Source organism: Myotis daubentonii, chromosome 2 (genome assembly GCF_963259705.1).
Source record: "Myotis daubentonii chromosome 2, mMyoDau2.1, whole genome shotgun sequence".
NCBI classification, from domain to species: domain Eukaryota; kingdom Metazoa; phylum Chordata; class Mammalia; order Chiroptera; family Vespertilionidae; genus Myotis; species Myotis daubentonii.
This window is the reverse complement of record NC_081841.1, coordinates 28,182,155-28,209,918: the sequence shown is the minus strand read 5'-3', so window position 1 is coordinate 28,209,918 and position 27,764 is coordinate 28,182,155. Positions and strand designations below refer to the sequence as shown.

The following is a 27,764-nucleotide window of genomic DNA, read 5'->3' as shown; positions in this document are numbered from 1 at the left end:
ATATCAGATGTAAACATTTGTAATAACTTTAGCTAGTTATTATAAGATATAAGATATAAACAAATCAGTTAAATTTTACAAGCAAAATATAGGATGGGTTGGAGAACTGTAATTTTATTATAACATTTACATATGAAGGAAGATCTTTGAATACACTGTATTTAGAGTTATAAAGAAAATGTAAAGAAAAATTTAAAGAAATCTGAGATTTAAAATGTTTTCACTATAACGTGCAAAATAGAAAAGTGAGTCTGCATCAGTAGAAGATGTGCCAGGCAGCAGTGGATTTTTGAAAGCAGATATTAAGCAAATATTGGCCCATGTGTTTAATTGTAAAGTTTTATGAAGAAGATTTCAGGGTGCTATGAAAACATGTAATGAGGGATCTAATATAGATTGGTGGGCCAGGGCAAGACTTCCCCTGAGGGGTCGTTTAAGCTGAGGTACAGGAGTTAGGCAGCAAAGACAAAGAGGATAACTATTCCAGACAGAGTGTGATAGGCCTCCAGGATGGAAAGAGCTTGGCAAATTCAAGGGAATGTCAAAAAAGGTCATTGTATCTCCTAACAGCTCTGAGGACAGGATTACATCTGTTTTGCGCATCACTGTAAAGCCCTCAGCAAGATTTACTGAATTCATAGAAAATGAATGGACATTTTGCTTGACAATTCCTGGTATGATTATGAGTACAGGCATTGCCTGGGTGAAAGCTACTATTCTCCTTTCTGAAGACTACCTAATTATATTAAACTACTCAGATTGGTCATAATCCCTTGTTACCATAGGCCACTTAACAGTTGTCAAGGCATCAGAATGGAGCTTGACCTGCAGACAGTCTGCACAGAAAAGTCAGGAAAAAAGAATGGAGAGCATTTTACCTGGATATGATTCTGAGAAGGAAAAGTGAATTTGCATTATTGCGACGTCAGGAATAAATCTGACAAAGAATGAATATAGCCACTTTTCTAAAAATGACCAGTTAGGGTGAGGGTGTTTGGTACTAAAACATGTGATCCCAGGTTCTCTGGGTGACCGAGTATCATGACAATCAGGCTTAGAGGTTTAATTAAGTTAAAAACTCAAATACTTCCTATTTGTGGGGCTTATTTCTTCATATTTAAAGTTGAACTTCTAAATTAAGATACTTTCATTTATAAGTTTGGTTGCATTGAGGAATTTATAACATAGAGAGAGAATGGGGAAAGGGTTGCATATTTGCCAAGTGTGTGTGTGTGTGTGTGTGTGTGTGTGTGTGTGTGTGTGTGTATATATATATATATGCCTAAGCAACCATTCGACTGTTCGACTGTTTGCTATGACACGCACTGACTACCAGGGGGCAGATGCTCAAAGCACAGGATTGGGAACGTGGAACAGAACGATGAGTCTCTGAGAGAAGGGGGGGGGGGAGGGAAGAGATTAACCAAAGATCTTATATGCTTACTAGAGGCCCGGTACATGGATTTGTGCGCCTGGGGTCCCTCGGCCTGGCTTGCAGGGATTGGGCTGAAACCGGCACCCCAACTCCCCCTGAGGGGTCTCTGATTGCAAGAGGGTACAGGCCAGGCCGAGGGACCCCACCAGTGCACGAATCCACTTGGCCTCTAGTATGAAATAAAGTTGTAGTAGATGTGGAAGGACTATTTCACAAGATATTTACCATAAATTGGAGATGAAATAGGGGTTTACAACAATTAAGGAAAGAGAGAAGATAACTTTAGAGTAGGAAGGCAAATGGAAATTAGAGATAGAAGGAAAGAAAACCTTTCAGGATTATTCTTGAATGTTAACCTTTGAGTTAAAAAGTAATAGCCAATAATGTAGTAAAAACAATACCTGTACTGCTGATTATACAAGACTTTAATAATGACACTTGTGTATGCTTTACTTAAGCTTGAACTATAGTAAATTTTAGTTTAATGCTATCAGATTGTTAGGAGTTTAATGTGAAATTTGAGGAATTTTTCACTAGATGTTATAAATCTGTTCCATTACAAAAAGAGTCATATAGTCAAGGCTAGCATATGAGGTTAAGTGTTTAAGAGTTGTTTTGTTTTCACCAGTGAGGGGAGAAGAAAGAGCCCCTGCCCCAGCAGATATTTAAGGTTTTCTGAGGGTGTGTTGGGAGGTGCATGTAGAAAAGTCTTATTTATTTTAAAGGTTTCTTTTTTAGGTTAAAATTACTGAGTTAGATATTATCAATGTCACTTGGCTTCTTACCAGGAACAGAGGATATTTTAACTATTGCAGTTAACAATTTATTTTTCAGAAGACATCAAGTTAATAACTTTTTAAATGAAAATTACAGACATTGTTATGCCTTTAAAATTTTTAAAAGTCTTAATTTTTGTTAACACTCTTTTGTAATTCCTATAGATATTTGCTGGAAACTTTAATAATGGATTAATTAATTATAAAAGCAAGATATAAGTCTTTTCTTCTCTTATGACTTTAAAAGTTTGACCTTAGAAGCCATCTTATTGAATATGCTAGAGGCCCAGTGCATGAAATTCGTGCACTTGGGGCCGGGTTGGGCGGGGCGGGAGAGTCCTTCAGCCCGGCTGCTTAGCAGCTCAATTAAGAAGTGAAAAATGCAGAGGAATTTACAAAAATTATTTGAGCCTTTTCATAAGCTCTTTCATTATGATCTTATTGTAAAGGAACATACCTATTCCAAATCATTTTATATTTTTAAAGTAATTTTTGATATATATTGTCTTATTTTATCCCCTCCATATACTGTGAGAATGTTGTGTGAGGGTGGAATATAGTCAAACAGAGGGCCCTACTCCGTTTGACTCATGTGAATGAATTAATTTCCAGGGCTAGAATTTTATCCACTATGTTGATTGGGCAAATTATATACTTTTAGGAAGCAGGATGACTGTTTTGGCCCTAAAATCACACTGGCAGGCTTTCAAGAGCCCCTCTGAATCTTCAGCACCCCCAGAGTGGTGCTACCACTAGGAAATACTGCATTTCCTTGGGCTGCTGCTTTATGGGTTTCACCTTTCTGGGATAACTTTGCCCTTCTGTTAAACTGCTCCTTAATAATAGGAAGGTCAGAGTGACTGTGGCTGATTTCAAAGTGCATAGTCTGCATCATTAGCTAACCTGGAATTTCTTTTTCAAATATTAAGAACTAGAAATATGCAGTAATTTAATATTTAAACTAGTTTCTATGAATCAGTTATAGATATGATTGAACACTTATTAGCTGACTTGGCACATGAAAGGATGGTCTTTCTACTGAAAGCAAAATACTGCGAGAGTCAGGTGTTTGAAATCCCTCCAGTCTAGATTACTCAAGAGGAAACAAACAGCAAGATTCAGTGTAATTGCTTGTTATTTTGAAGAAGGAAATGTTATGTGTTATTTTTCTCCCCTAAGGCCTGTGTCCAGGGCAGAATCATTTTGGTGTTTTTTATAATTCTTTGAGATGTTTCCAATATTTTAGAACTAAAAAAACAAGTTAAAGTGACATAAACGTATCTGGACAGTGTAATGTTTCAAAGCTTATCTAAGTAATTGTTCTTCTATATTAAAGGTTTGGTTTTATTCGTACCCAAATCCTAGTGATATAATAGTCACAGTAGAATTAATAAACTAATATATGAAAAGGACATACATAAATTTTGGCACAGATTTTGTTAAATGTGAAATGTTTATACATACATACATATGTAATTATACATGTGCATGTGTCTCTGTGCATAAGTATGTTTAAGTTTTAGCAGGCATCCCAGTGTGGGGGTGGGGAATCACAGACATACTGTGGAAACAGAGTCTGGGCTCTTCCATTGGTCTGTTTGGGTTTGAGGCTTTACCACGTGTGATAGTGGGGAAGGATGGGTCTGCGCCACAGTTTCCTCATCTGTAAAATATATATAATAATAGAATCTGCTGTTTGGAGGAATAGTGATTATCATTTGAATTAATGGGGGCCAAGAATGTTTAACAATGCTTGGCCTATATAAGCACTGAGTGTTATTTACTGTTTTTGTAAATTATTATGAAATATTGGTCACACAGAGAGGAAAAAAGAATAACCTTGAAAAAAAATGACTGTTTCAAAAGCCTAAGATATTAGTTAATTGTGCAGATTAAAATCATAAAGTTGTTTCTTTATTATTAAGAGATTATGGTATAAAAAGGGATATGTGTAAATCTTCAGTGGTTTATTCATTATAATATACCTTGGATTATCTATTTTTTTAGTGTATTTAAAGTTTTCGCTTTTATGGCCAGATAATATAGGTCTATGGGATGGTCTCCACTTTGGAACCTGGTCGGCTTAGGGAAATTGGTATCTTTTGTCCATTTTGTTTTAGACTTCAATTTTGTCTAATCAGTGTTTGAAAGAAATGCCACTTGTTAGACTTCCTTCCAAGAAAAACACTGGGTGTTGCAGGAAGTGGTCCTAGTGAGTCAGAGGATAATACGTTTTCCTCTGAGTCAGTTCTGAGCCTCCTTGATATAAATAGGCGTACTTTCACCAAAGTTCTGCTTTTCAGATCAGATGTTAAAATCATAACTGATACATGACCACACCAACAGCAATACTTAAATTGGTACTTCAACTCAATTATTACTGGGGGTTTTTATCTAATTGGAACTGTAGAAATTCTGCTAAGTTAATTTTTAAAATATTTAATTCAATTTTGTACCTCTGAATAAGTTTCTATTTCACAAGTTTTGCTTCAGATAAGAGTCATTTGTGTCGGTGGGGTCATTTGTGTCCATTTTAGAGGACATTTGTATTGATGATAATGTTCCACTTTGGTCACTAAAATTCTATGGACTTTCTTTAGCACACACATGTAAAACTATAGCACAACTTTAGTACAGGATTTATTTTGCAAAACACTGTGTTAGTTTGCCAAGTCCTGGAGCTGTGTTAGAGATACAAAGGACTAAATCAGACTGGTTCTTCATAGCCACACTAAAAAACAAGAAACACAATAAATAATTGCCAAAGGACTAGAAGTTGTTAATGTTGAGTTGGTCAGGGAGGACTTTAACAACAGGGTGGAAATTGAGGAATTGATAGATGTAACGTATAAAACTGCTAGTACGAAGGATGTTTAGGGTAAGAGCAGAGGCCTGCAGGTCAGTCAAAAAGGAACTGATAGATAGAGGTGTAGGCAATACATCTTAACTGATCTATGTGTGATTTTGCTTATAATCTAGCTAACAACCTTCTCATTTTTACAGATGAGTAAATAGGGCCTTAGAGAGGATATGATCTGTCTAAAGTCACAGGGAGATGGTAGAGTCAGGACTTACGTTCAAGGCTGCCTATCTTCACAACATGTTCCTTTTACTATGAAACAGTTACACAATGAAAGCATTGGGGTATACTCAGTAAGTTTTTATTGTTTCCAGTAGCTCTGAAAAAAACAAAACAAAAAAAACATCCACAAAGCATTTTCCTTCTTGGCAGAAATATTGACTTTTTTAGGGCTCAGGAAGTTGTCTTTGGGTGTTAGGAAATTGCCTTATGGGCAAGTTTGCTCACCCCTGCTCTTAGGGAGCAGCAAGTAGGACTGTCCTTTTTGTAAGAGCACATTATTGTCATTGAGCCTCTGTAAGGTTCTCAAGGTCAATAGATATGTTTGGGGATAATTTGTGGGTAGTGGTGACCCGTGCTGTGAATCCTTTGCCCACTTACATTAGTAGACTGATAGCTGGTCATTTTTCTTTTTTTTTTAAATCTTAAGGATTGAGCTTTGGTTGGAGTCTGGTTTTTTGCCTTGGCACCTGCAGCCATTACCAGAGCATGCCACTTTGTTTCATCCTATTTTCCTCACAGCAGGGAAGCAGCCATGTGGCTCTTGGCGAAATTGGCCTTCTTTGAAGTGACAACAGTGGCAGTTGAGATCAAGCCCCACTCCTGTAAACACTGAGTCTCATGTCACATAAAATTCAAACACTTGTTTCCTGGAAAAATTTTTGCTTTAGCATCTCAGAATGAAATCGCTTCAGTTCCTGGGAGAGCAGGGAAATCGATCTTTTCTTCCCAGTTAACTACCTGGAGTGAACTACTGTGTGCTGCCACGTGCTAGTCCCAGGGATTCTTAGCAGCTAAATTGTAAAAAAAGAAAAGTATGAAACTCCTCATGTCATCACATGCTTTATTTGTAGGCAGGTTTGGAGTTTATGAGGGTAACTTCCAGTCATCAAAGGGACTTCAGTATCTCTCCCTCCCCACAAATGACAAGATAGGGTACTTTTCTGCTGTGTTCTGTTCCATCAGGTGGCCTGTATGGGTAAATGTATCTGACAGGAAGCAGGTCACTGAGCTGATATGCTGGCCTTTGTCACTGATGTCACTGAGCGAATGCACCAGGACTTCACAGCTGCAAAGACCTCTTGGAGAGACCCTGGTTTCCAGGCTAACCAGTACTAATGGGGGACCTACTAGTTTAAGTGACATGTCCAAGGCACAGAGTTAGAAATAGTGCTGGCAAAGCGAGGAATAATATTGACTTCAGCATGGAGTGTTCTTTCTAAATTCACGACAAACCTAAGTCAAGTTGACATCTAGGACGTCCCAGGAATGATGTTTTCTCAACACTCACGGAAAGTGGGTGGGTGCTGGTAGGTCTGCTGGTCACCATCAGAGAGGATCGGGGCACAACTGGAGAGGTGAGAAGATAGGATTAGAAGAGGATTTCATTTCCCACTCCATTTGGGGAAAATATGGAAGATAGCTGGTAATAAGAGAAGTCAAGATGGAAGGCAGGAGAGAGGAGACGTCTGTTTTACAGTGTGAATGGGAGTGACTTGGAGAGACTTTTGGGGGGTAGGGTTGACACTCTCTTTTCCCTAAGTGGCTCTTGTGAGAAGTTAGTGATGCTAAGTATTTTCCGTTTTTAACTCTTTCACTAGTTAACATATTTCATCCTAAGTTTTCTTGCTTTTAGAACATTGTTTCATTCTGTCTTTTCTTAATAAGAAGATTTGAAATAAACATCTTAATTTGCTCAAGTAAAAAATAATTAAGGGCATACTTTTTTATTCATTAAATAAATATTTATTGAGAACTTACTGCATGTTAGGAGCTATGCTTAGCGCTTGGTATTCACTGAAATTATTTAGCCCTGCTCTCAAGAAATGTAAAATCCTGTGTGTAAACAAGGAAATAGGAAGTTCCTGCAGCATGACATGTGCATCTTAATGTTAGACTGAAGTGTTAATGGGAACATGTGAGAGAGGCATCTGTCCTGCTGTAGAGCAATCAGGCCTCCCAGCTCTGAGATCTAAAGTTGGATTAGGAGCTGGCCAGGTGAAGGTGGCAGAGGTTTGTGGGTGGAAGGATATTCCAGACAGATGATGTCTCTTTAAGGCAAGAGTCTGAAAAGTACTTCAGTATGGCTCATGCATAGTGAGCTCGGGAGGGGTGCGGGTGGTGGGTCTGGAGGGAGCAGGGGAAGCGGCAAGAAGGAAGAAATGGTGAAAGAAGCAGCTGTCAGGGTACGAAGGGCCAGATCACAGGAGCACCATGCTGTGCAATGGAATTTGATGTGATCTTGAGGGCAGTGGGTTACTTTGATAGGATTTAGATAAAAGAATAATAAAAAAATTAAGTTTTAGAAGGGAGTAGTATTAGATTGATTCAAATTTTATGTATAAAAACTTCTGAAATGATTTGATTTTAGCTCATCAGAAGGCCAAAAGATCACTTAACATCCTGATACTCTTCATTCATAGATTTTTACTGCTTACACAACACAAAATGTATGGACTTTAAAAACTACTTTAAGGTGTGAGACCAAATATAAGAAAATATGTATTATAAGGAACAACCATGTTTCTCTCTTGACATGTAATATAGTGAAGCTATTAAAAGAGGTTGCTGAGTTTAAGCTATGCTGATAGCTTAGTAGATTGAGGAAAACTGAAATCTTTTCCCCTCACATTCAGTAAAACTAAACAATGTTTTGTTAGAAAAAGCAGTGCATGTTTTTAAGTTAATTTGTTGAAGTTTTTGAGAGAATGTATTTCCCACAGAAGTTGGAGGAAAAGTGTCTACTATGTATTATTCTGTTTCATAGAGGTAAAGTGGAAAATCTCTACAGTTTCAGTCTGTTTTTTACTTTTTGATATATTTCTTTCATAATAATTCATATGCCCCCTTGTGTTTAAAAGCATGTTGCTTCACAGTTGGGTGTAAGAGTCAGCTCTGGTTTTCTTGATTGCCATTACACAGGTGGAAAAATGTTCCCATAGGTAAGTATTCTGTAATAGATGTGGACTCCGCTGAACAAAAATCAAGGCGATGCCACTCCCTTTTAGAATTTCGAGATCCTTTTGAAGCGCTAGGGTCCATTGTCTTGATTCTGGTACTACCTTTGCCTTTATCTTGATATTATTTCTAATAATCTGGTTATCGCCTGCCTTTACTTCATAAACTTCCAAAATCCAATGTCTTTCCTTTCTTGTCTATAAGTAAAAGCTAGACTGTTAGTTCTCTTCTATACAAATGTATGTGCTTTCATGTATAATACATTTATAACAAAAGAAAGAAATCCTTTAGATGCTATGTGACCTTGTGAGTTGGGGTGAAAAAACCAACTTTATAACTATTATTTTCCTCTGTGGCAAAGTGGTTGGATTTCATTCCATATCTACTATTTATTAGCTCTTTGACATTGGGCATGTTATTAAACTCTGTACCTAGCTTAACTCATCCGTAAAGTGAGGATAATGATTCCTATGTCATAAGGCTGTTGTGACAATTAAAAGAAAATAAATAAATGTAAAGCACTTAGAATAGCGCCCGGCACATAGTGTTATCGAAATGTGAGCTGCTACTGCTTGTTTTCTATCACTACTTATCTTTCCTCCTATCACAACTATTAGCAATCGAGGTAGTAGGTTAGTTTTCTTAGTGCATTGACTTTATAAAATCAGGTGCCTTAAAATGGGGACAGCAGTTAAGCTAGCTGAATTATACCCAGTTTATTTAATAAAGAGCTGCAATTAAATTTGGGGGCTATGTAGAAATATTAAAATAAACTTATTCTTTTTTTAATATATTTTATTGATTTTTTTACAGAGAGGAAGGGAGAGAGATAGAGAGTTAGAAACACTGATGAGAGAGAAACATCAATCAGCTGCCTCTTGCACACCCCCTCCTGGGGATGTGCCCGCAACCAAGGTACATGCCCTTGACCAGAATCAAACCTGGGACCCTTCAGTCCGCAGACAGACGCTCTATCCACTGAGCCAAACCGGTTAGGGCAAAATAAACTTATTCTTATGAGCAATTCATTTTTTTATTAAATCAGATCATGCTTCTGCCCCCAGTTTTCCCTACCTCAGTTTATTATAGGCCATCTCCAAGGTGCTTAGAGATGGGGACTATGGGAATGGGAAGAAAGAAATGCAAATGTGGCCTTCCCAGCTTTCGTGATAATTCCCTCTTCAAATTTCCTCTTCCTTCTGACCTCAAATATCCTACTTACCCAAGCAAATTCATCTTAGCTTCCCAACAAAAATCCACCCAATATGATCCAGGAACATGAAGGTTTCTGGTGATTCTCCCATTCCCTGATTGATCCAAATACTCTCACCCTCCCCCCCCCCCCCCCCTTATTAATTCACTGTAGAGAGTTGTTTGCCCTTTTTCAATTCCAGGTGCTCAAGTCCGGGAATATAATTATTGGCAAAATAAATTTTCTTTTTTGGTGTATAAATTGACACTGGCCCGAAAGTGGGCATGCTACTATAAAAAAAATCCCATTGCTGCCCAAGTGGAATAGTAGTTCGGTTGTTCTTCTCTCACTTTCCCATTTCTCATCAAATCCATGTTCTTAAACTTGAAGTGTCTAAAGTTAACATTTTATAGATTTTACTGCTTTTTTTGTAATTTTTTATTCTCTTTCATTTTATTTCACTTAAATTCAGAGCATTACCTAAAATAGGAAAACAAGAACAACATTCTTATTCAGTTATTTTTGCGTAGGCATCTTTTCAACAGAGCACTCTTTGTGCATTAGTCTTAAAACATAGAAAGCACTTCGAAAAAAATTCATAAATTCTCTGTTTCGGTGTTTTACTAGTTATCTTAGATTTTAAATGAGGAAATCCTGAAATAACATTTTCAGAATGAATTGCTCAATGTCATACTTTTTAGATGCTAGATTTGCTTCAGTCTTATGTTAGGTCCTCACAAATATTATCTTTTCTTTTAAGCAAGTAACAGAAGTTGTAATATTATATTTATTACTAGTAGCCCAGTGCATGAAATTCGTGCACATTAAAAGGGAATTAATTACCCTAACTGGTTTGGCTCAGTGGATAGAGCATCAGCCTGCAGACTCAAGGGTCCCGGGTTCGATTCTGGTCAAGGGCATGTGCCTTGGTTGTTAGGCAGCTGATCAATGTTTCTCTCTCATCAATGTTTCTACTCTCTATCCTTTTCCCTTCCTCTCTGTAAAAATTCAATAAAATGTTTTTTTTTAAAAAAGGAATTAATTAGCGGAGATATTTTAATATTGCTATTTGACCTTTCTCTATAATAGAAGTGTGAGAGATGTAAGGAAATTAGTAAAATGTATATGAAAATAATATATAAACTTATTAATAAATAAACAGTAACAAAAGGATATAACAACAGAGGCATGATATAAAAATGACAAAAACATGATATGAAAACAACAAAAACATGATATGAAAACAACATGATATAAAAACAACAGTGATGCAAACAATGACTGATAAAGTGATTAAACTTATTCTAATATCTACCTGTACACCACATTAAGAGTGAAAACACTTTCAGAGTGCTTGACTAATTTCCCTTGTGATGAAGTATTTAGAACTTTAACGGTAACATCACATGCTCTTCAAACTTGAGAGAAAGCAACATATAACTGACCATGTGCGAAAACGGATTCATGTAGGAATATGCCTACTCTGTCTAGAGCAGCGGTTCTCAACCTGTGGGTCGCGACCCCTTTGACAGTTGAACGACCCTTTCACAGGGGTCGCCTAAGACCATCCTGCATATCAGATATTTACATTACGATTCATAACAGTAGCAACATTACAGTATGAAGTAGCAACGAAAATAATTTTATGGTTGGGGTTCACAACATGAGGAACTGTATTTAAAGGGCCAGAAGGTTGAGAACCACTGGTCTAGAGTTTGTCCTTGTGATTTATTAATAGTCATAACAAATGCTGGCATCACGGGAAACTGTTGTCGAATCAATTTAAATGGGAGGCCAGTGTCAGATGGGGATAAATTGATTCTTGGAATCAGAACAACCTCTCCCTCTGCAGATCCTGTTAATACTTCAGCTTCAATAATGTTAGGTCGTAATCTTTTGATAATAAATCTGATACCATTACAAAGACCCCATTTACTATTGAGATTTCTCAATAGCATGATGATTGTACCCACTTTCAATTTTAATTTATGACATGGCATTCCCAAGGGAGTAATACTATTAAGAAATTCGATGGGAAAATTTTCCTTTTCAGCATCATCTGTGGAATCAATGGAATCATCACTCAAATATGTGTGAAAATCTCCATCAAGTATATCCAAAATTTCTTCATTTAATTTTTGAACATGCTGATTTTTTGGACAAAGAATTGCACATTTAGATATTTTTAATATTATCTATAGATATAGTATTTCCAAAGGTAGCTTCAATAATAGATACATTACAAATCATTTCACTTCCACCCTCCGCTCCGAGGGCGGGTTCCTGCCTGAAACCTTGTCCTGAGAGCAGGTTCCTGCCTGAAACCTCACTCTCCAGGAAACAGCTGGGGGAGGCCACAGCCATTTCCTGCAGGACTGACTTCTTTCCGGTTGGTTGCGGTTCTGGCCATGATGTTACACCCAGGGTTTTTATATAAGTAGGTTTTAATTATTTCATGTTGGTTCTTCCACTAGATTGTAAGCTCCATGAAGCTAAGAACCATGTCTATTTTGTGAACTGTACTCTGTATCTAGAGCTATCTTGTTCAGTATTCTAGCCATTAGCCACATGTGGCTATTTACACTTAAATATAAACTAACATAAATCTCACAGAATTAAAATTTTGGTTTCTCAGTGGCACTAGCTGCACTTTAGGTGTCCAACACCTGTACTGAACAGTGATGATACAGTAAGCTTTCATTATGGAAGGAAGTTACTTTTGACAGTGCTCTAGGTGATGTTCACATAATGATTACATAGTTAGTACTTGTCCAATGAGTGAATAAGTGAACCAGTACAGTTATTGGCTTGGGCCAAGTAATATTGAATGAATCTTGTTTGAATAATCATCTACAAAGACCATTTTGGCTTTTAATTAATCAGTGTTGACATATTCCCATCCAATTGCAAAATATTGGATTTATCTTTAGTTAAAGGAAAGTATACAATAGTGCAGCAATTTTTACCTTGAGTACTGCAAGAATTTTTAAAACATTCAATAACTGACCAGTCAGGGACACTGACCTTTTGTCCCTTAGATTATCATGACAATGATAACTGTCCAGTGTGAATGAATTAAAATTATATCGACTTTTTTTGTCAGATTTGTAAAAAATATAACATTTCTTGGTTTGCTACAGAATATCAGTAATTAGTTTGTGTGTGCCATGAGATGAAAAAGGTTAAAAATTGCTACCATCTATATATATAAAAGCCTAAACGACCAGCCAACTGGCCGACCATTCAACCATCCGACCGGTAGCTATGATGTGCACTGACCACCAGGGGGCAGATGCTCAATGCAGGAGCTGCTGAGCTGCAGTGACTTGGCAGCTGGGGTTCTCAGGTGATACACACGGAACCAGAGAGGAGGGAGCCCGATTCGGGGTGCATCACCTGAGAACCACCCTTTCCCAATCCGGGACCCCTTGGGGGATGTCGGAGAGCCAGTTTTGGCCTGATCCCCACAGGCCATGCTGAGGCACCCCACCGGTGCATGAACCCATGCTCTGGGCCTCTAGTAGTAGATAAAACCACAACTTGTGGTCAAATCTTATGATATATAAGTATCATAGCCAAGTTACCCTCACTTATAACTTTTATAATTCCAAGACTCCTCATTAAAATGAGGATAAATAAGCTCTTACAACTCATAAGGTGGTAAGAATTGAGCAAAGTCATTCACATAAAGTGCTGGCATAGAGACTGATACACTGAAATGCTTAACAAATGAGCATTATATTTTTACAACAATGAACACAGATATGTCTAAATTTACCCCAGTTCATAGATGATTTCAGGATTAGAAAGAACTTTACTGCTACTTTTGAGAACATCCATTGTTATAATTTGGCAGACATTTTTTAAAGACAGTACTACCCACAATGAAAGCTTATTATACTTACTATCTTTTAAATATGAAATTTAATTGCCATAATTAAAAAGATTGGACTTAATTTTTCTTTTCTTTTAAATATATATATATATTGATTGATTTTTTTCAGAGAGGAAGGGAGTGGGATAGAAAGTTAGAAACATTGATGGGAGAGAAACATCAATCAGCTGCCTCCTGCACACCCCCCCACTGGGGATGTGCCGGCAACCAAGGTACATGCCCTTGACCGGAATCGAACCTGGGACTCTTCAGTCCGCAGGCCGACACTCTATCCACTGAGCCAAGCCGGTTAGGGCTTCTTTTAACTTTTATGACTATGTAAATATCATCTTAGGAAAAGAAAGTTTCACAATTTTTTATAGGCAGCTTGACTTGTAAGACTAATGCACAAATATCTCTGACTTTTGTTTTGGGGTAGCTCAAAAAGTATTTGTTCCCAACTCTATTCATTTAAATGGGCTTCTCTTTGGAAAAAATGCTGAATAATTAAAATGAATATTTACCCAAGGACGAGTTTCATTTAGGCACACATAACTATTGTGCATTTAAAGCTATGATTTAATTTCCAGAAAAACAATTAAGGCATTTCTTATTAACAATAATACCTAATTTAACTGGGGATATTGCCTCCAAATTAAGTACCCAACTCAGTTGTGCATTTAAAGCTATGATTTAATTTCCAGAAAAAGAATTAAAGCATTTTTCATTAATTATAATGCTGGCATTGCTGGAGATATGCCTCACTTTTACACACGATAATTTTTTTTCTCTTTTTGGATTTGAAAACAGCATTTGTTGTTACAATAACAACAGGTAATTAAACATTTACCACCAAAATATCAGCTGACTTTATGTAAGGTAAATTTCCTTCATTTTTTTTTGTGTTATTATCACTCTGGCTGTTATGGTACTTTTATTTTTAGTATAAACTTGTACTCATATCTCATAGTTCAACTTGACCTCTCAAGTTCATATTAAAGGTGACTGTTTTTTTTCTCCTCTCTCTCTCTCTCGTTTGTTAACTCTCACTTGAGAATATTTTTCCCATTGATTTTTGGTGTGTGTGTGTGTGTGTGTGTGTGTGTGTGTGTGTGTGTGTTTTAAAGAGAGAGTGGAAAAGAGTTATGGAGGGGGAGAGGGAGACACTTCACTTGGTTGCCTCCTGCACCCACCCCTACCAGGGCCTGGGATTGGACCTGTAACCCACGTATGTGCCTTTCTTTGACTGGGAATTGAATGCCTGACCCTTCAGTGTGCTGGCCGAGGCTCTAACCACTTAGCAACACCAGCCAAGGCTCTCCTGAGTTTTTCATTAATATTTGCCAATGTTTAGAAAATGAAAATCATTATAGAAAAGGGCAGATTAAGCACCGTTATTTTTACTCCCTCCAAATAAAATGTCAGTAAAGGGATTTAAAAAAGGACAGCATAGGGATCATTGTAACTCACCTAGAGTCCCGAGAAACTGAAACCCAAGCTGTTAGTGAGAGACCTTGAGAAGCAACCTGATTTTCACTTCAGAACCTCAGAAAGGCTCAACCATGAGGGTGAGGCTGAGAACAGGAGAACTAGGAGGTAGTGTGTGTAAAGGGGCCTTGCATCCCCGATGCCTCCCATACTCGGCGAGGATGGATGTTTCTTCTGTGGAGAATGTGAACTTGCAGAACTCTTGAGTGGGGGACACAAGGCACAGGCAGGTAGAAGATTAAGTGAAATAGTTACTGAGCAGTGGTTCAGCCTAGCCCACTTCTACTCATCACCAAGATTTTGGCAGTCAGGTGTCTATCTCCAGGTGTGAGATTGGAAGATGCTTCCTGAAATATGTGCTCTTGCAAGATAAAAAGTAAAAGTAAGGAAGAGGGAGTCTTGGGATCCAGGAAACAAGGATCTAAGACAGGAGAAAGATGACAGGAATGAGGAGGATAATGTGGAATTTGGATACCATGATGAAAACTGTTTAGGAGGCCTAGCGAGTAGTCAGCTTAGATTTCAACAGGAATATAGTACAGGGGTCCGGGAGAGATGACTCTTGAAAGATAAAAATAATGGTGTTTAAAATATTGAAGGGAGACTTCACTGTAGTGGAGACTAAGGGATGAAATTAATAAAAGTACATAGGAAATCTAAGGGTTTAGGGTAAGCTAATTTTTAACTCTAAAGAATACAAAAGATTAAACAAAAAAGCAAATGTAATCTTAGTATATGTGAATAGCAGTTACACAGAAACAATAAGTAACACTGAATTTCAGTCTAACAAAATTTGATATAAATGTAACTTTATGTATTCTGGTTTTATCTCCAGCTTCCTCCTTAATCACTTTCTACCTCTAAGTTATTCTTCAGTAGCTGAACTGTTGGTGGTTTCCTAAATGTTACCCAGCTGCCTCATGTCTTGGCTCTTCTCTCTTCTGGTTTATTCAGCTCACACCTTGCAGCCCGAAGCCTGAGGGATTTTATGAACGGGGTGCCCTCCCAGCGTGAGGTGCCCACCTTGCATTTGGTCTTTCTACTTGCCACGTTGTACCCTTTGATGCCCCCCCCCCACTCCCCCCCCCCCACTATACTATACATTTCTAAAGATTTCTCTGGCCTTCTCTGGTTCAGTCCCCTGAGGGAGATTTTGTTCTCTAGACCCACCCCACATCTAGCTTCTCTTGAACTTTATACTATGCTGTTCTTATGTTGCCTGTAATGTGCTCTTTTCCTAAATATGTCTTTTCTTTTTTTCTAAGAGAATGGGAAGCCAAAACCAGTTTGGCTCAGTGGATAGAGCATCGGCCTGTGGACTGAAAGGTCCCAGGTTCGATTCCGGTCAAGGGCATGTACCTGGGTTGCCGGCACATCCCCAGTAGGAGATGTGCAAGAGGCAGCTGATCGATGTTTCTCTCTCATCGATGTTTCTAACTCTCTATCTCTCTCCCTCTCTGTAAAAAATCAATAAAATATATTTTTTAAAAAAAGAGAGAATGGGAGATGGGAAGGTTTTCAAGGAAGGTTTTGTTAGTCCTAGATCTTGTGTGATTTTTGTATAAGTATCTACTGACAATCAGTTATTTTTGTAGTCAGACAAATGTAGATGGTTACTGGAATGGGGTTTTTTTGGTTGTTGTTTTTGTGTATTATTTGTTGCATTACTTTCTAATAATATATTAGGATTGCCTCTGTTTTTGAAGATAAATGAAGGGTGGTACTGTGAAAGGATTACATTTTTACTCTGTCAACAAACTGTTAAGTGGTTTAGAATAATAGGAATAAGGAGCAGTTAAGAATGAGTTGAGAGTTTGACCTTATGTGCCCAATCATGAACTTTCCTTGGGCTTATACCTTTTGACCTTGATATACTCTGGTACCTAAAGCAATGCACAAAATATTCCATTCGCGCAAAACACCTGTTCCCTGTAACTATTCGGCTAGATCTGTAAGACCATATCTTGCTAAAGTAGAACAGACAAATGGCAACAATGAATAATCCTTGATACGACATTTCTTGTCCTCTGATTAAATGACCAGTGTTTGAGTAGTATGGCAGACAAGAAGAGAAGGGTTGAGATGAGTAGTATCTATAATAATAAAAGCGTAATATGCTAATTACATCAGACAGCCAAGCAACCTTCCGGACGTCCTTCCGGATGAAGCCAGGGCTGTGAAGGCCGAGGCAAGCTGCTGCAGCTGTGAGGGCCGAGCCCCTTGCACGAATTTTGTGCAGCGGGCCTCTAGTGTTTTTATAAAATATCTGGGAAGGGTGATATCAGCATGTGTGCTATAATACAGTAGAAAGCTTAACTTTAAACAAAATCGCATGGCCTAAAAAAATTCTGTATATTTTAACAATTAATCAGTTTTACTTGTAATAATCTCAGGGAGATGTATTTGTGATTTAGAAAAGTGGGATGAATTTAGTACCACTGTTGGTTAAAGGTGGCGTTTCCCACTTTGTAGGTTGTAACCATTTATAAAAATTATGTTGTACAGATTGGAAACCATTGGTCCTCTTAAGGAGCTGTACTGGAAATGCAGAGTGAACCATCTGCAGTGTTTTGTTTACTGCTTAGAGTCCTCTGCTCAAGGTAATACAGACGAAGGTAGTTCTGTGGCAGCAGGGTAGTTAAATATTAAAATGTTATAGCTCATCTGTGGGTTACAGCTCTGCTCATTGTACCTACAAGGTTTTATGATTTACTATTTTTAGAGGCCATTTAATGTCATAATGAAATTTGACTTCAAGAGTTTTTATTTTATTAAAGACAATTTTAGAACTTGTGTTCCTGTCTTTACCTCCAGCTGGATTACATCACGCCTAGATAGCTTTATCCGCTTGCCTTTGTGAGTATGTTGAACTGTACTAATTTAGCATTTGGCACACATATGGAAAAAGGATATCTAGCAATAAAAAAGATATCATATGAGATGCTAATTTCCTCAGTAATTTTTGTTTGTACTAGTTAATATAATATCAGTGAATAATAATTCTCAAGGCTGATTTATAAAAAGTAGACATTAAAAAAAAATAATTAATGGGGAGTGGGAGTGGCTTGGGTAGGTGGAGTGGTTTTCTCCCCTTCTTGTTCCAAAATGTTGTTCTCTGAAATGTGTTCAATTGAGAACTGAATTGGCAGAAAAAGTTAAACTTTTATTCTTATCCTGGGAGAAAATGGTAACAGTGAATATTCTTCTACCCCTTCTGAGAATTCATACTCAACAACTTTTTGTTTCTGTGAGGATTTGAACTTCTTAGGTAACGTTTACTTTTTAAAATGCTGATAATTTTTTGGTGGTGTTAGCCAAGGTTTTTGTTAAGGTCTGGGATCTCTTTCATGTCCGTCTCCATCTCCATCTCCATCTCCATCTCCATCTCCTCCTCCTCCTCCTCCCTCTTCTTCCTCTTCCTCCTCTTCCTCCTCTTCTTCCTCTTCCTCCTCCTCCTCCTCCTTCCTCCTCCTTCCTCCTCCTTCTTCCTCCTTTTTCCTCCTTCTTCCTCCTTCTTCCTCTTCTTCTTCTCCCTCCCTCTCCCTCCCTCTCCCTCCCTCTCTGTGTCTCTCTCTGTCTCTCCTTCCCTCCCTCCTATACCCAGCATACAACCAAAGTGTAACTCAGTTCTTGTCTGAACTACCCAAAATAGGAGTTTTGCAGGGGTGAATAATCAGGAGTTTCTATTTGATGAATCTGAACCTTTACTTTTTGTTTTCCCATCTTTTCAGTTTGAGTCAGAAACTTCCACTGATAAAGAATATGCCATGTTAAAAGTCAATATATATAGCAGTCACTGTATGAGGCTATCTGTAAGTCCACTGTTAATCATGGAAATAATACAATCAGAGAGACATATATTTAAGTCTATATAAGCAAGGTATATTGTAAGAAGGAAAATTCATACATAAATAAATATATGGAGATTTTAATGAAAATTTCTCAGGTCACGTGTGAAATTGAATGGAAACCTTGCTGAGAAGTAGCTCAAGGCATGATCCAACCACCATATCTCCCCACACCCAACCCCAGCAGGATACAGAGCCTGATAATAGAGAGGTTGAGATAATTTCTTCTCTCTAAAATTTAGAGTCTGAATCATTCCCTTTCCTGCCATATTTTTATTGCTGTTGGAAGATTCCAGCTAAATTGGAGTCTTACTTCCTTTTCACCTTTAATATGTATTTAATTATAATTGAAGAAATGCAAATGACCCTGGTAAATTTATGGGTATCATGTGCTATTTACATAGGGATAAAACACTCAACAGATCCACTTTCATATTTAGGAAATTGTCTCAACTATGATAAAAAATTAACCCACTAAAGTAATACAAATAAATACTTAGATATTTAACCAGTGGAAAGTAATTATTATTCAAAGCCAGATTCAGCTTAACTTATAATACATTTACAACATTCTAATTAAAAGTAGTTTTTAATATGTGGTATTTATAGACCTGATGACATTTTTTTCCACATTCTTCAGTGAACATAATGTTAAGCAATAAAGCCATTTCACAAAATAGTGACAACTATTGTTTTCATACTATCCCTTTCACTATAGTAAATCCTCTCCCTTTCCACTTTCACACTAGCATTTTTAGTACCTTCTATTAAGAAAACTTGACTAAAATAAAGAGTATCATTGAGGAACCCAGCATGAAAAGAACTGAAAACTGCTGGAGAGTACACAATGGCCAAACTAGCAGTGTCACTTACTGGAAAGAAAATTGGATATAAGTCAGCCAGGTCAGGGTTTAAATCCTGGCTCTAATTCTAGCTTCTTGTGTTACCACTTAGGCAAATGACGGAACTTATTTGAGGCTGTCTTCTAGCTCTATGAGGTAAAGCTAATTACCACTTCAAAATGTTGTTCTCAGGATGGAATGAGGTGAGGTTTACAAAATATCATTTGAAGTGGGGGCTCATTGAACATTGTTTGCTTTTCCCCTTTTTGTCCTCTGCCTGTGATTATATCTGATACAAGAAACAGATAGTACATTGCTGTTCAATCATTCATGGCACTAGATGATTTTTGAGAGTTTCAAAGTAACACACAAATGGCACCAGGCTCTTTAGCTCACTTTCTTCATTTATAAAATGAGGAGAGTACTTCAAAAATTAATGTGAAGATTAAGATAATGGATAGAAAACATTTACCACAATAACTTGGCACAGGGTAAATGGTGAATAAGCAGCAGCTGTTCTTTTAAAAATTAGCATATTTTCTCAAATCAGCATGGTATTAACAATGTTTTGAACTGAGATAGTAGTCATTTTCTATCTATAACAGCCAAGCAGTGTATGTGTAGTGATGATGTCATCATAGCAACAAGAATTAGAAGGAAATACTGAAGCAGTAGTAATAGGGTGTATTTGGCTTTTCTCTGTGTTAGGCCTTTGAATAAACTCTGTCACAATATTGAACATATAATTAGTGTGAAAGTGTTTCTTTTTAGTTGGTTATTGAATTTTAATAATGAGTATTCTTCTTCAGCTAGTTGTTAAACCAACATTCTGGTTTGAACATAGATTCTCCGCCAAATTATGTTCCAACTTACAAACAACCTAAGAATTTTCTCATAATTATAAAAAAGAGGAACCTAGATAATTGTTTTTAAGTGATTACAGTGTATTGATTTAAAGACATGAAATTATTCTCCCTACATTTATATTGGCCTTGAGAAAATATTGTTTCTATATAGCCTAGAACTTATTGCAATACCTTCACAACTGTTAGCCACTATTATCATTTTTATTATTATTACTATTATAGCAGTAATAATTATATTATTACTATTATTATTACTATTATATTAGTTTTCCAAGTCTATTCATATACAAAAGTTCTTTATTTTTAAGTATTAGGCCAAATGACAGAGGGAAGTAGGTGGTAACATCTCTACCAACAATATTGGTAAGAGTTATTGAAAAGTAGTCTTTCTAGAAGACCCTATAGGAGACACTGTGTAATGATTCAGAAGGTTTAAAGCAAATTGTTTGTGTTTTTATGTTTTAAGCACAATCATTAGTAGACAATATCACAATGTATTGCTTAAAAAATGAATCTCAATGGTCTTTTTGTCAAAGTCTCAAATAATGATAATCACCCCCATCTTGTTTTAACTTAGATCAAGAAACATACATTAAATTGAAATTGAAATATATATACTTCAAGATACTTTCTCAAAGCCAAACAAACAAGTAAATAAAACCTTAAATAAACAAAAATGTCTGACATTTTCTCAGGGAACAAATTATTTTTAAGGACAGCTTAGTATACAAAGAGCTACCAGTTGTGTGTTAGCCAGATTGGGCAGGGTGTTCTAACATCGAGTCACGGCTACATACTCATTAGTTTGAAAATTGATGTCAGATGCAAGCAGGAGTAAAGAAAGGGGAGTCTAAATTCTGTCTATCTATCTATCTATCTATCTATCTATCTATCTATCTATCTATCATCTATCTATCATCTATCTATTATCTATCATCTATCTATTATCTATCATCTATCTACCTACCTATCTATCTGGGTCTTAAAACTTTCTAATACAGATTTAACTTGCTGTTTTAGCTTACTGTAGCCTTCTTTACTTCTTCTTCAGTGATTTTTATACATTCTGTTTACTTTCCTTTTAAAATTTCAGTGTTTAACATTTTTGTTGTGCTTTAACTTAGATATTAAATTGTTTTATTTTTATCCTTGTAATTGCCAAATATTATTTTCTGTAGAAGAGGAAAACTATAGTATCTATGACTTATCAAAGGTGTTTTCATAAGGAAATCGATGCTCTATTTCAAATCTTTTAGAAGCTATTATGACAGTTTTAATGTACACTTTTAGCAGAATTAAGTAGATAGTTTAGTAGAGTTAATTGAGTAGAGTCCTTAAACTTGTTGTGATAAAGAAAAACTTTGTCTCCTTGGCTTTTAAGTTGTTTTAACAGCTAATAAAAATTAAAACACCTTACTTTAAAAAAAAAATAAAACACCTTACTTTTCAGTAAGATTTGAAGGTTCTCATATATATGATTCATATAGGTATAAGTTGGATGTCTTCTTAAGGCCTAAAGGAAAACAAACATTTGTAATTGTTTTCTTTGCAAGGTGTGTGTTGTAATTGCTATATTTAAATATTTGAAAACCTCTATATTGCTATATGAACATTGTGACAGGTGAAACTATGATTGCTAAATAACGAAAGTTTCTATGTATTTAAAATTCAGTTTAGCAAATCAACATTTTGTTCTCTTTTCTAATGCTCTCTTATTCTGACATCACTATTTAAAAACCAAAACAAAACACAAACCATGTATTATTTGACTGTCATGAAGAATTAAACATGAAAAAGATGAGATACTGTGGCTATCACTTTTCATTAAAGCCAGCCGCTGTGGTTTTAAAATGCAGACCAGATCAAAATCAGTATAAACCCTGGGGGTTTAATTCTGAATGAACCAGCTTATTTTGAAAGAGTACTTCTTATTTTTAACTTTGGAAGTTAAACTTGCATATGCATCTGTCTCATTTGATGTTTCACTAGTCCTGTGAGCTAGGAAGACCGGGAATTATCTCTATTTTACTGATGAGAAAATTGGTACAGAGGTTTAATTGACTTGGGTAGACTAGTCTGTGCCAGAGATAGTGTGAGAGTTTTAGCCTTTCAACTATGCTATGGAGGATATGTTTGCTGTTTCTAATTTCATAGTGTTATTCCCGTCCTCTGTACTGGTCAGACTTCTGGAATGATGTGCTTTTACCTGGACTCTCTAGGCTTATGAGTTCCAATTGTAAAACATTTAGGAGTTTTGTAAACCATTAACAGCTTGAACTGGGCCACAGTGTGAATATTAATACATAGAAATTAGCAAGCACTACAAATCAGGGTTTCATTTTCCCCCCTGAGAAATGGCTTACCTGTATATCACTGTATCGAAGTATAAATTGAAGGAAACAAGAAAAACAGAATAGATCAATTTAATATAAATATAATTTTATAAATGCAGTACTTATCTAGGATAGAGGTCAGTATTTCTTTGTCCTTAATTTAGAAATTTGCTTCTACACTGCAAATAAATATGGGCAAGACTATCAAAAGAGCTTGAACTAAACTTGAGCGTTTATAAATCCTAACCAGTTTTTAAGATCTAGGTCAAGTTCCAGCCCTCGAAAAAATTATGCAGTTGGTATGACTTTTCCTTTTCTGAACCTGGGTTTCAAATAGAGCCACATACATGGAGACTTATTTACTATGTGTTTCATATGGATTAATGTATCTCCTTAAGAACACAATAAACTCTGAAGAGCGAGACATGGATTTTCCTTCTTTCTTTCTTTGAATAACTATTTAATGAACACCTATTTTATGCCTGCTGCTATCCTTACTGCTTAGGAAACACCAGTTATCAAACAAAAGTGTATGCCTTTATGGATCTTCTACTCTAGTGGAGAGTCAGGAATTAGTTTAAACAAATGAAAAATATCATTCTGGTAAGTACTTGGCAAACTTGTTTATAGTGTAGAGAGTGACTGATGGTGGGTTTTCATCTATTCATAGAGGTCAGTAAAAGCTTCCCTGAGGACTCTGATTGAAGTAGCATCTGAAAAGCAAGAAAGAATTAATTTGAAGTTACTAGTTTTGTTTTTTTTTAATCTATGAATACAAATATTATTCAAAATTTATACTAATATTTAAAAAGTTTATCTTTGTTGAAAGATATCCCTCTTTTTCCCAACATTTACCCCTTCTAGCCCCACCCACCCTCACCCCATGCCTTCACCACACTATTGTCCATGGGTTATGCATATCTATAATAATAAAAGCGTAATATGCTAATTAGACTGGACGTCCTTCTGATGACCTTCTGGACGGAGCCAGGCTGCAAGGGAAGCCAGTGCCGGCAGCCAGGGGAAGGAAGGCCTACTCTTGCACGAATTTTGTGCATCAGGCCTCTAGTATACATATAAATTCTCCTGTTAATCTCTTCTCACCCATAGACTTATTATGCCTTTACAATCTGAATCAAGTTCCCTAATTATATGGCCTGTATATCATTCTGAATTTTCCCTTTTAACAACATTTTAAATTTTATATTTATTCACTAAGTGTCTGTTTTTTCCACTAGACCAGTGGTCGACAAACTGCAGCTCGGCAAACCGCAGCTTGCAAGCCACATGTGGCTCTTTGGCCCCTTGAGTGTGGCTCTTCCACAAAATACCAGCTCTTCCACAAAATACCGACTTCTGCACATGGGCCACGAAGTTTCAATCGCACTGTACGTGCGCGCCCGCACGTGGTATTTTGTGGAAGAGCCACACTCAAGGGGCCAAAGAGCCGCATGTGGCTCGCGAGCCGTGGTTTGCCGACCACGGCACTAGACCATTGGCCCAAAGCTGGGACTATGTCTGTTCTGTTTACCTTGCTAGTACCTGGCACATAGTAGTCACTAGTAGTTGTTAATGCTCCTACTCCCTTTGCCAGTGTCTTATAAGAAAGCTGGGATGTCTTACCTTCCTCTCCTTTATCAAGAAGACATAGTAATAGGATTGGCAAAAGTAGGTTTACAGTTATTCATATGGAAAATAATACAATAATTACTAAATAATAATACAAGAATAAGCTTTGTGTTTTGTGTACTCACACTGTAAACCTACTTTTGTCCTACCTTGAATGTGAAAGTGAGGAAAATAAGACAATGTCTAAAATGGTTTAGTGACACCGAACGCAGGGAATACCAGTGTATCTAGGAGTGAATCAAAATAAATCAGGGGTAGCAGGATTGTCTCAGAGAAAAAAAGTAAAGGCCATTGGATTTGGCAGTAAGGAAGTTTTACTTATTCATCTTGTTTGAAGAAAATTTGTTCAATTTGTGAAACAGATTAAAAAATTATTTCTGAAGTTAAATAATCTGGAATTACTTTTTAAAATTGTTTTCTTGTGAAAAGTAAAAGGAATGTTTAAATGAACACATCTTGTAAAAAAGATGTATTCAAGCGTGTATGTGTAAGATATTGTCCAATGTGCTATGGAGGAAGGAAGAGAAGGAGGGAGGGATGAAGAAAAGAAAATTAGATGCAGCGAAAAGAGTGGAAGGAAATTGATGGGATTGTGAAATGATTATCTTTACATGCTAGGACTCAGTGATATTTTTCCCCTTTGCACTTTTATCTATTTTATTCTTTTCTATTTCTCAAATTTTTAATTTGAATAACCTATACTAGTTTATAATAAAACAATAAATGGTACAATTTCATGAAGCTGACAATTGATTATGAGTGTGATTTTTTTACTTGCCTAAATTTGCTAAGAATTTTAGTTTATTAATGTTCAATGTTAATTGGATCTTTTTAAAAAATATATTTTATTAATATTTTACAGAGAGGAAGGGAGAGAGAGAGCTAGAAACATCGATGAGAGAGAAACATCGATCAGCTGCCTCCTGCACACCCCCTACTGGGTATGTGCCCGCAACCCAGGTACATGCCCTTGACCGGAATTGAACCTGGGACCCTTCAGTCCGCAGGCCGACGCTCTATCCACTGAGCCAAACCGGTTACGACAATTGGATCTTTATGTGTCCATTCGTACTTCTTGTGCCTGAGCTCCTTGAGGGTGGAGATATTTGTGTTTATATTTCCAGCATCACCTTGGCAATGACAGATATTTGTTAAATGGATAACTTTGAAACTGAGGTGTCATGATCCTTTTATTGCCTTCAGTCTTTGTACCTTTCATTTTGTAGAACACATGATTGAAAGCCACGATGAATGGTCATATTTCTAATCATCCCGGTGGTTTTGGAATGTATGCACCTCAAATGAAGTAAGTTGGGAGGTTTATATTTAATTTGTTGTTTTTTTAAAAATATTATTTGATTTGTTTTATCTTTTTAATGAAAATATTTATTTTCTTTTCTTTTGTAGTTCATTCCTCCTTAATATATAATGTCTTTGTGACACTAACATATGTTATCATGTTTGCTGTTTCTGATAATTTGAAAAGATGCTTAAGTAATATCAACTCCAGGGGTATTATAACAAAATATAAGATGTTCTGTTCTAGTATTTTAAATTTTATTGCTTCCTATGGCTGAGTATATACTCTCCTTCAGAGCTTTCAGTTTCTCTGGAGAAATTTATTAATGTTCTTCATAAGATATTGGCATTTGAGGAGATTTAAATGTCATCTAGTTCAGTCTACAAAGATATTAACCATTGTGTAAAATAAACAAACAAACAAAAAAAATAGATCAGACAGACAAAACAATCCCTGTGGCTCTAGGTACAACTTGAGATCACCACCCTGACTTAAGTAGCCATTGCCTTACATATTGTGGTTAATATTGTTATTTTATATTGGCAATTGTGGTATATAGTTTGCTCATCATTTTTCAAAACCAGATTATTCACATTGTAAAGAGTTATGCTTCCCCCTTTCTTTCTACAAAGATTATTGCAAATCTCTTTACTTTTGACCAGTAAGAAATAGCCCATACAGGGCAGGAGGGCTTTGTCAGGTACCACCTTTTCTTGTACATCAGGGAAAGCTTGGCCACACCCTTGATTTTTTTTTCTTCTGTTTTCTTACAATGAGTATCCACTTAATCATGAATTTATAATAATTTCTTCTATTAAAGGACCCTTGTTTCTATCCCTTTCTTCTTTCTATTTTAGCCCTATTTATGGTCATTATCTCCTACCTCAATTTTCACGGCATCTTTCTATCCTGTCACCTTGCCATTAGTTTCTGAATTGTCTTAAAAAAAATTGGATCATGTCACTTCCTTGTGTAAACATATTTACTATACACAGAAATAAAAATTTAATTATTAAGCCCTCTACTTGCCTTCTCTACTCCTTGAGCCACTCGTCTGACGAGGCACAGCACATGAGATGCATTTTCCCTCAGACACCATGCTTGTTCTTGAGCCAGGTGCAGCGCCTTTTCCTCACTCAGTTCTCCCTTGTGTGAAGACCTTCTTCCCATTATTTTAGACTCTGCTTTAATGTCAACTTGGCTGTAAATTCTTGGGTATCCTGATAAAAATGTTAGCCTTTCTGTGATCCGACACGTGTTAGCTATTAGTTTTACCCAGATATTACATTCTATTGTAACTATCTTACTTGTTTCACTAACAGTACCCTGTTCCCCTAACCCCTATGCCACTTATTCTTCTAGTTTAGGACTTAATAAATGTTTACTGAATAAATGGAAAAAAATAAATGGAATAATATATTATGTTTGCTTCATGTAATGTATTAGGAGGAGGAGGAGGCTAGTTTTAAGATGAAGCTGATCAAATTTAATGATAAAGTGTTATTTTGGTTAATTGGATTTAAGTATTTATGAAAATAGGGAATAGTCCATTACATCTGGAATCATTGAGAGTATGGCAAACTTAAACTCTTCTAAGAATTTCAACCTTGGTGAATCTTCTTGGCTACAGTTCCACCTTGGCATTTTAGAGGAGGCGTGATTTGCACCAGTTTCTATTTCCTGACCACTTATCAGAACAGGATCCGCCTCATTTTGGCAAAACTAGGTAGCATAAGTTCAGTACGTTTGTTTAAAGCACATGGTGATGATGGTGCATTGGAATTTTTATTGACATTTTTGAATTTTTATGACTGACTTTGGACTTTAACCCAGCACAATGACCATTTTTTTATTACAGTGGCTACGGATCACCACCCACCTTTCCCCAGATGGACAGAGAACAAAGTTCAAAAACAAGTGCAAAGGCTCTTTATGGTATGTTTAGTTATTTGATAATGGGTTATAATTCTATTTCTAACCCCTTATTTTTCTACAAATGAACATTTCAGAGTCATAGTTTGAACCCTTGCTTTGTTCTGTATTCTTTGGAATGAAGTAGTGATAGATAAGAATTATTTTAAAGAGTTTTTACAGATACTACCAAAGCTGTGACCTCTGCTGGCTGGCATACAATTTAGAACATT

The 27,764-nt window shown here is 36.5% G+C and overlaps 1 protein-coding gene across 8 annotated transcripts in view; it reads left to right on the top strand.

Annotated features, from left to right (window-relative positions):
- Positions 1 to 27,764, top strand: part of EPS8 (epidermal growth factor receptor pathway substrate 8) — a 172,561-nt gene that overhangs the window by 75,861 nt on the left and 68,936 nt on the right. For all 8 annotated transcript variants that reach the window (XM_059682300.1, XM_059682294.1, XM_059682297.1 and 5 more), the window contains 2 exons: positions 25,547 to 25,626; positions 27,479 to 27,555. In XM_059682300.1, the coding sequence (XP_059538283.1) occupies positions 25,568 to 25,626; positions 27,479 to 27,555 (136 nt within the window). In that variant the 5' untranslated portion in view covers positions 25,547 to 25,567. The remainder of the gene's footprint in view (positions 1 to 25,546; positions 25,627 to 27,478; positions 27,556 to 27,764) is intronic.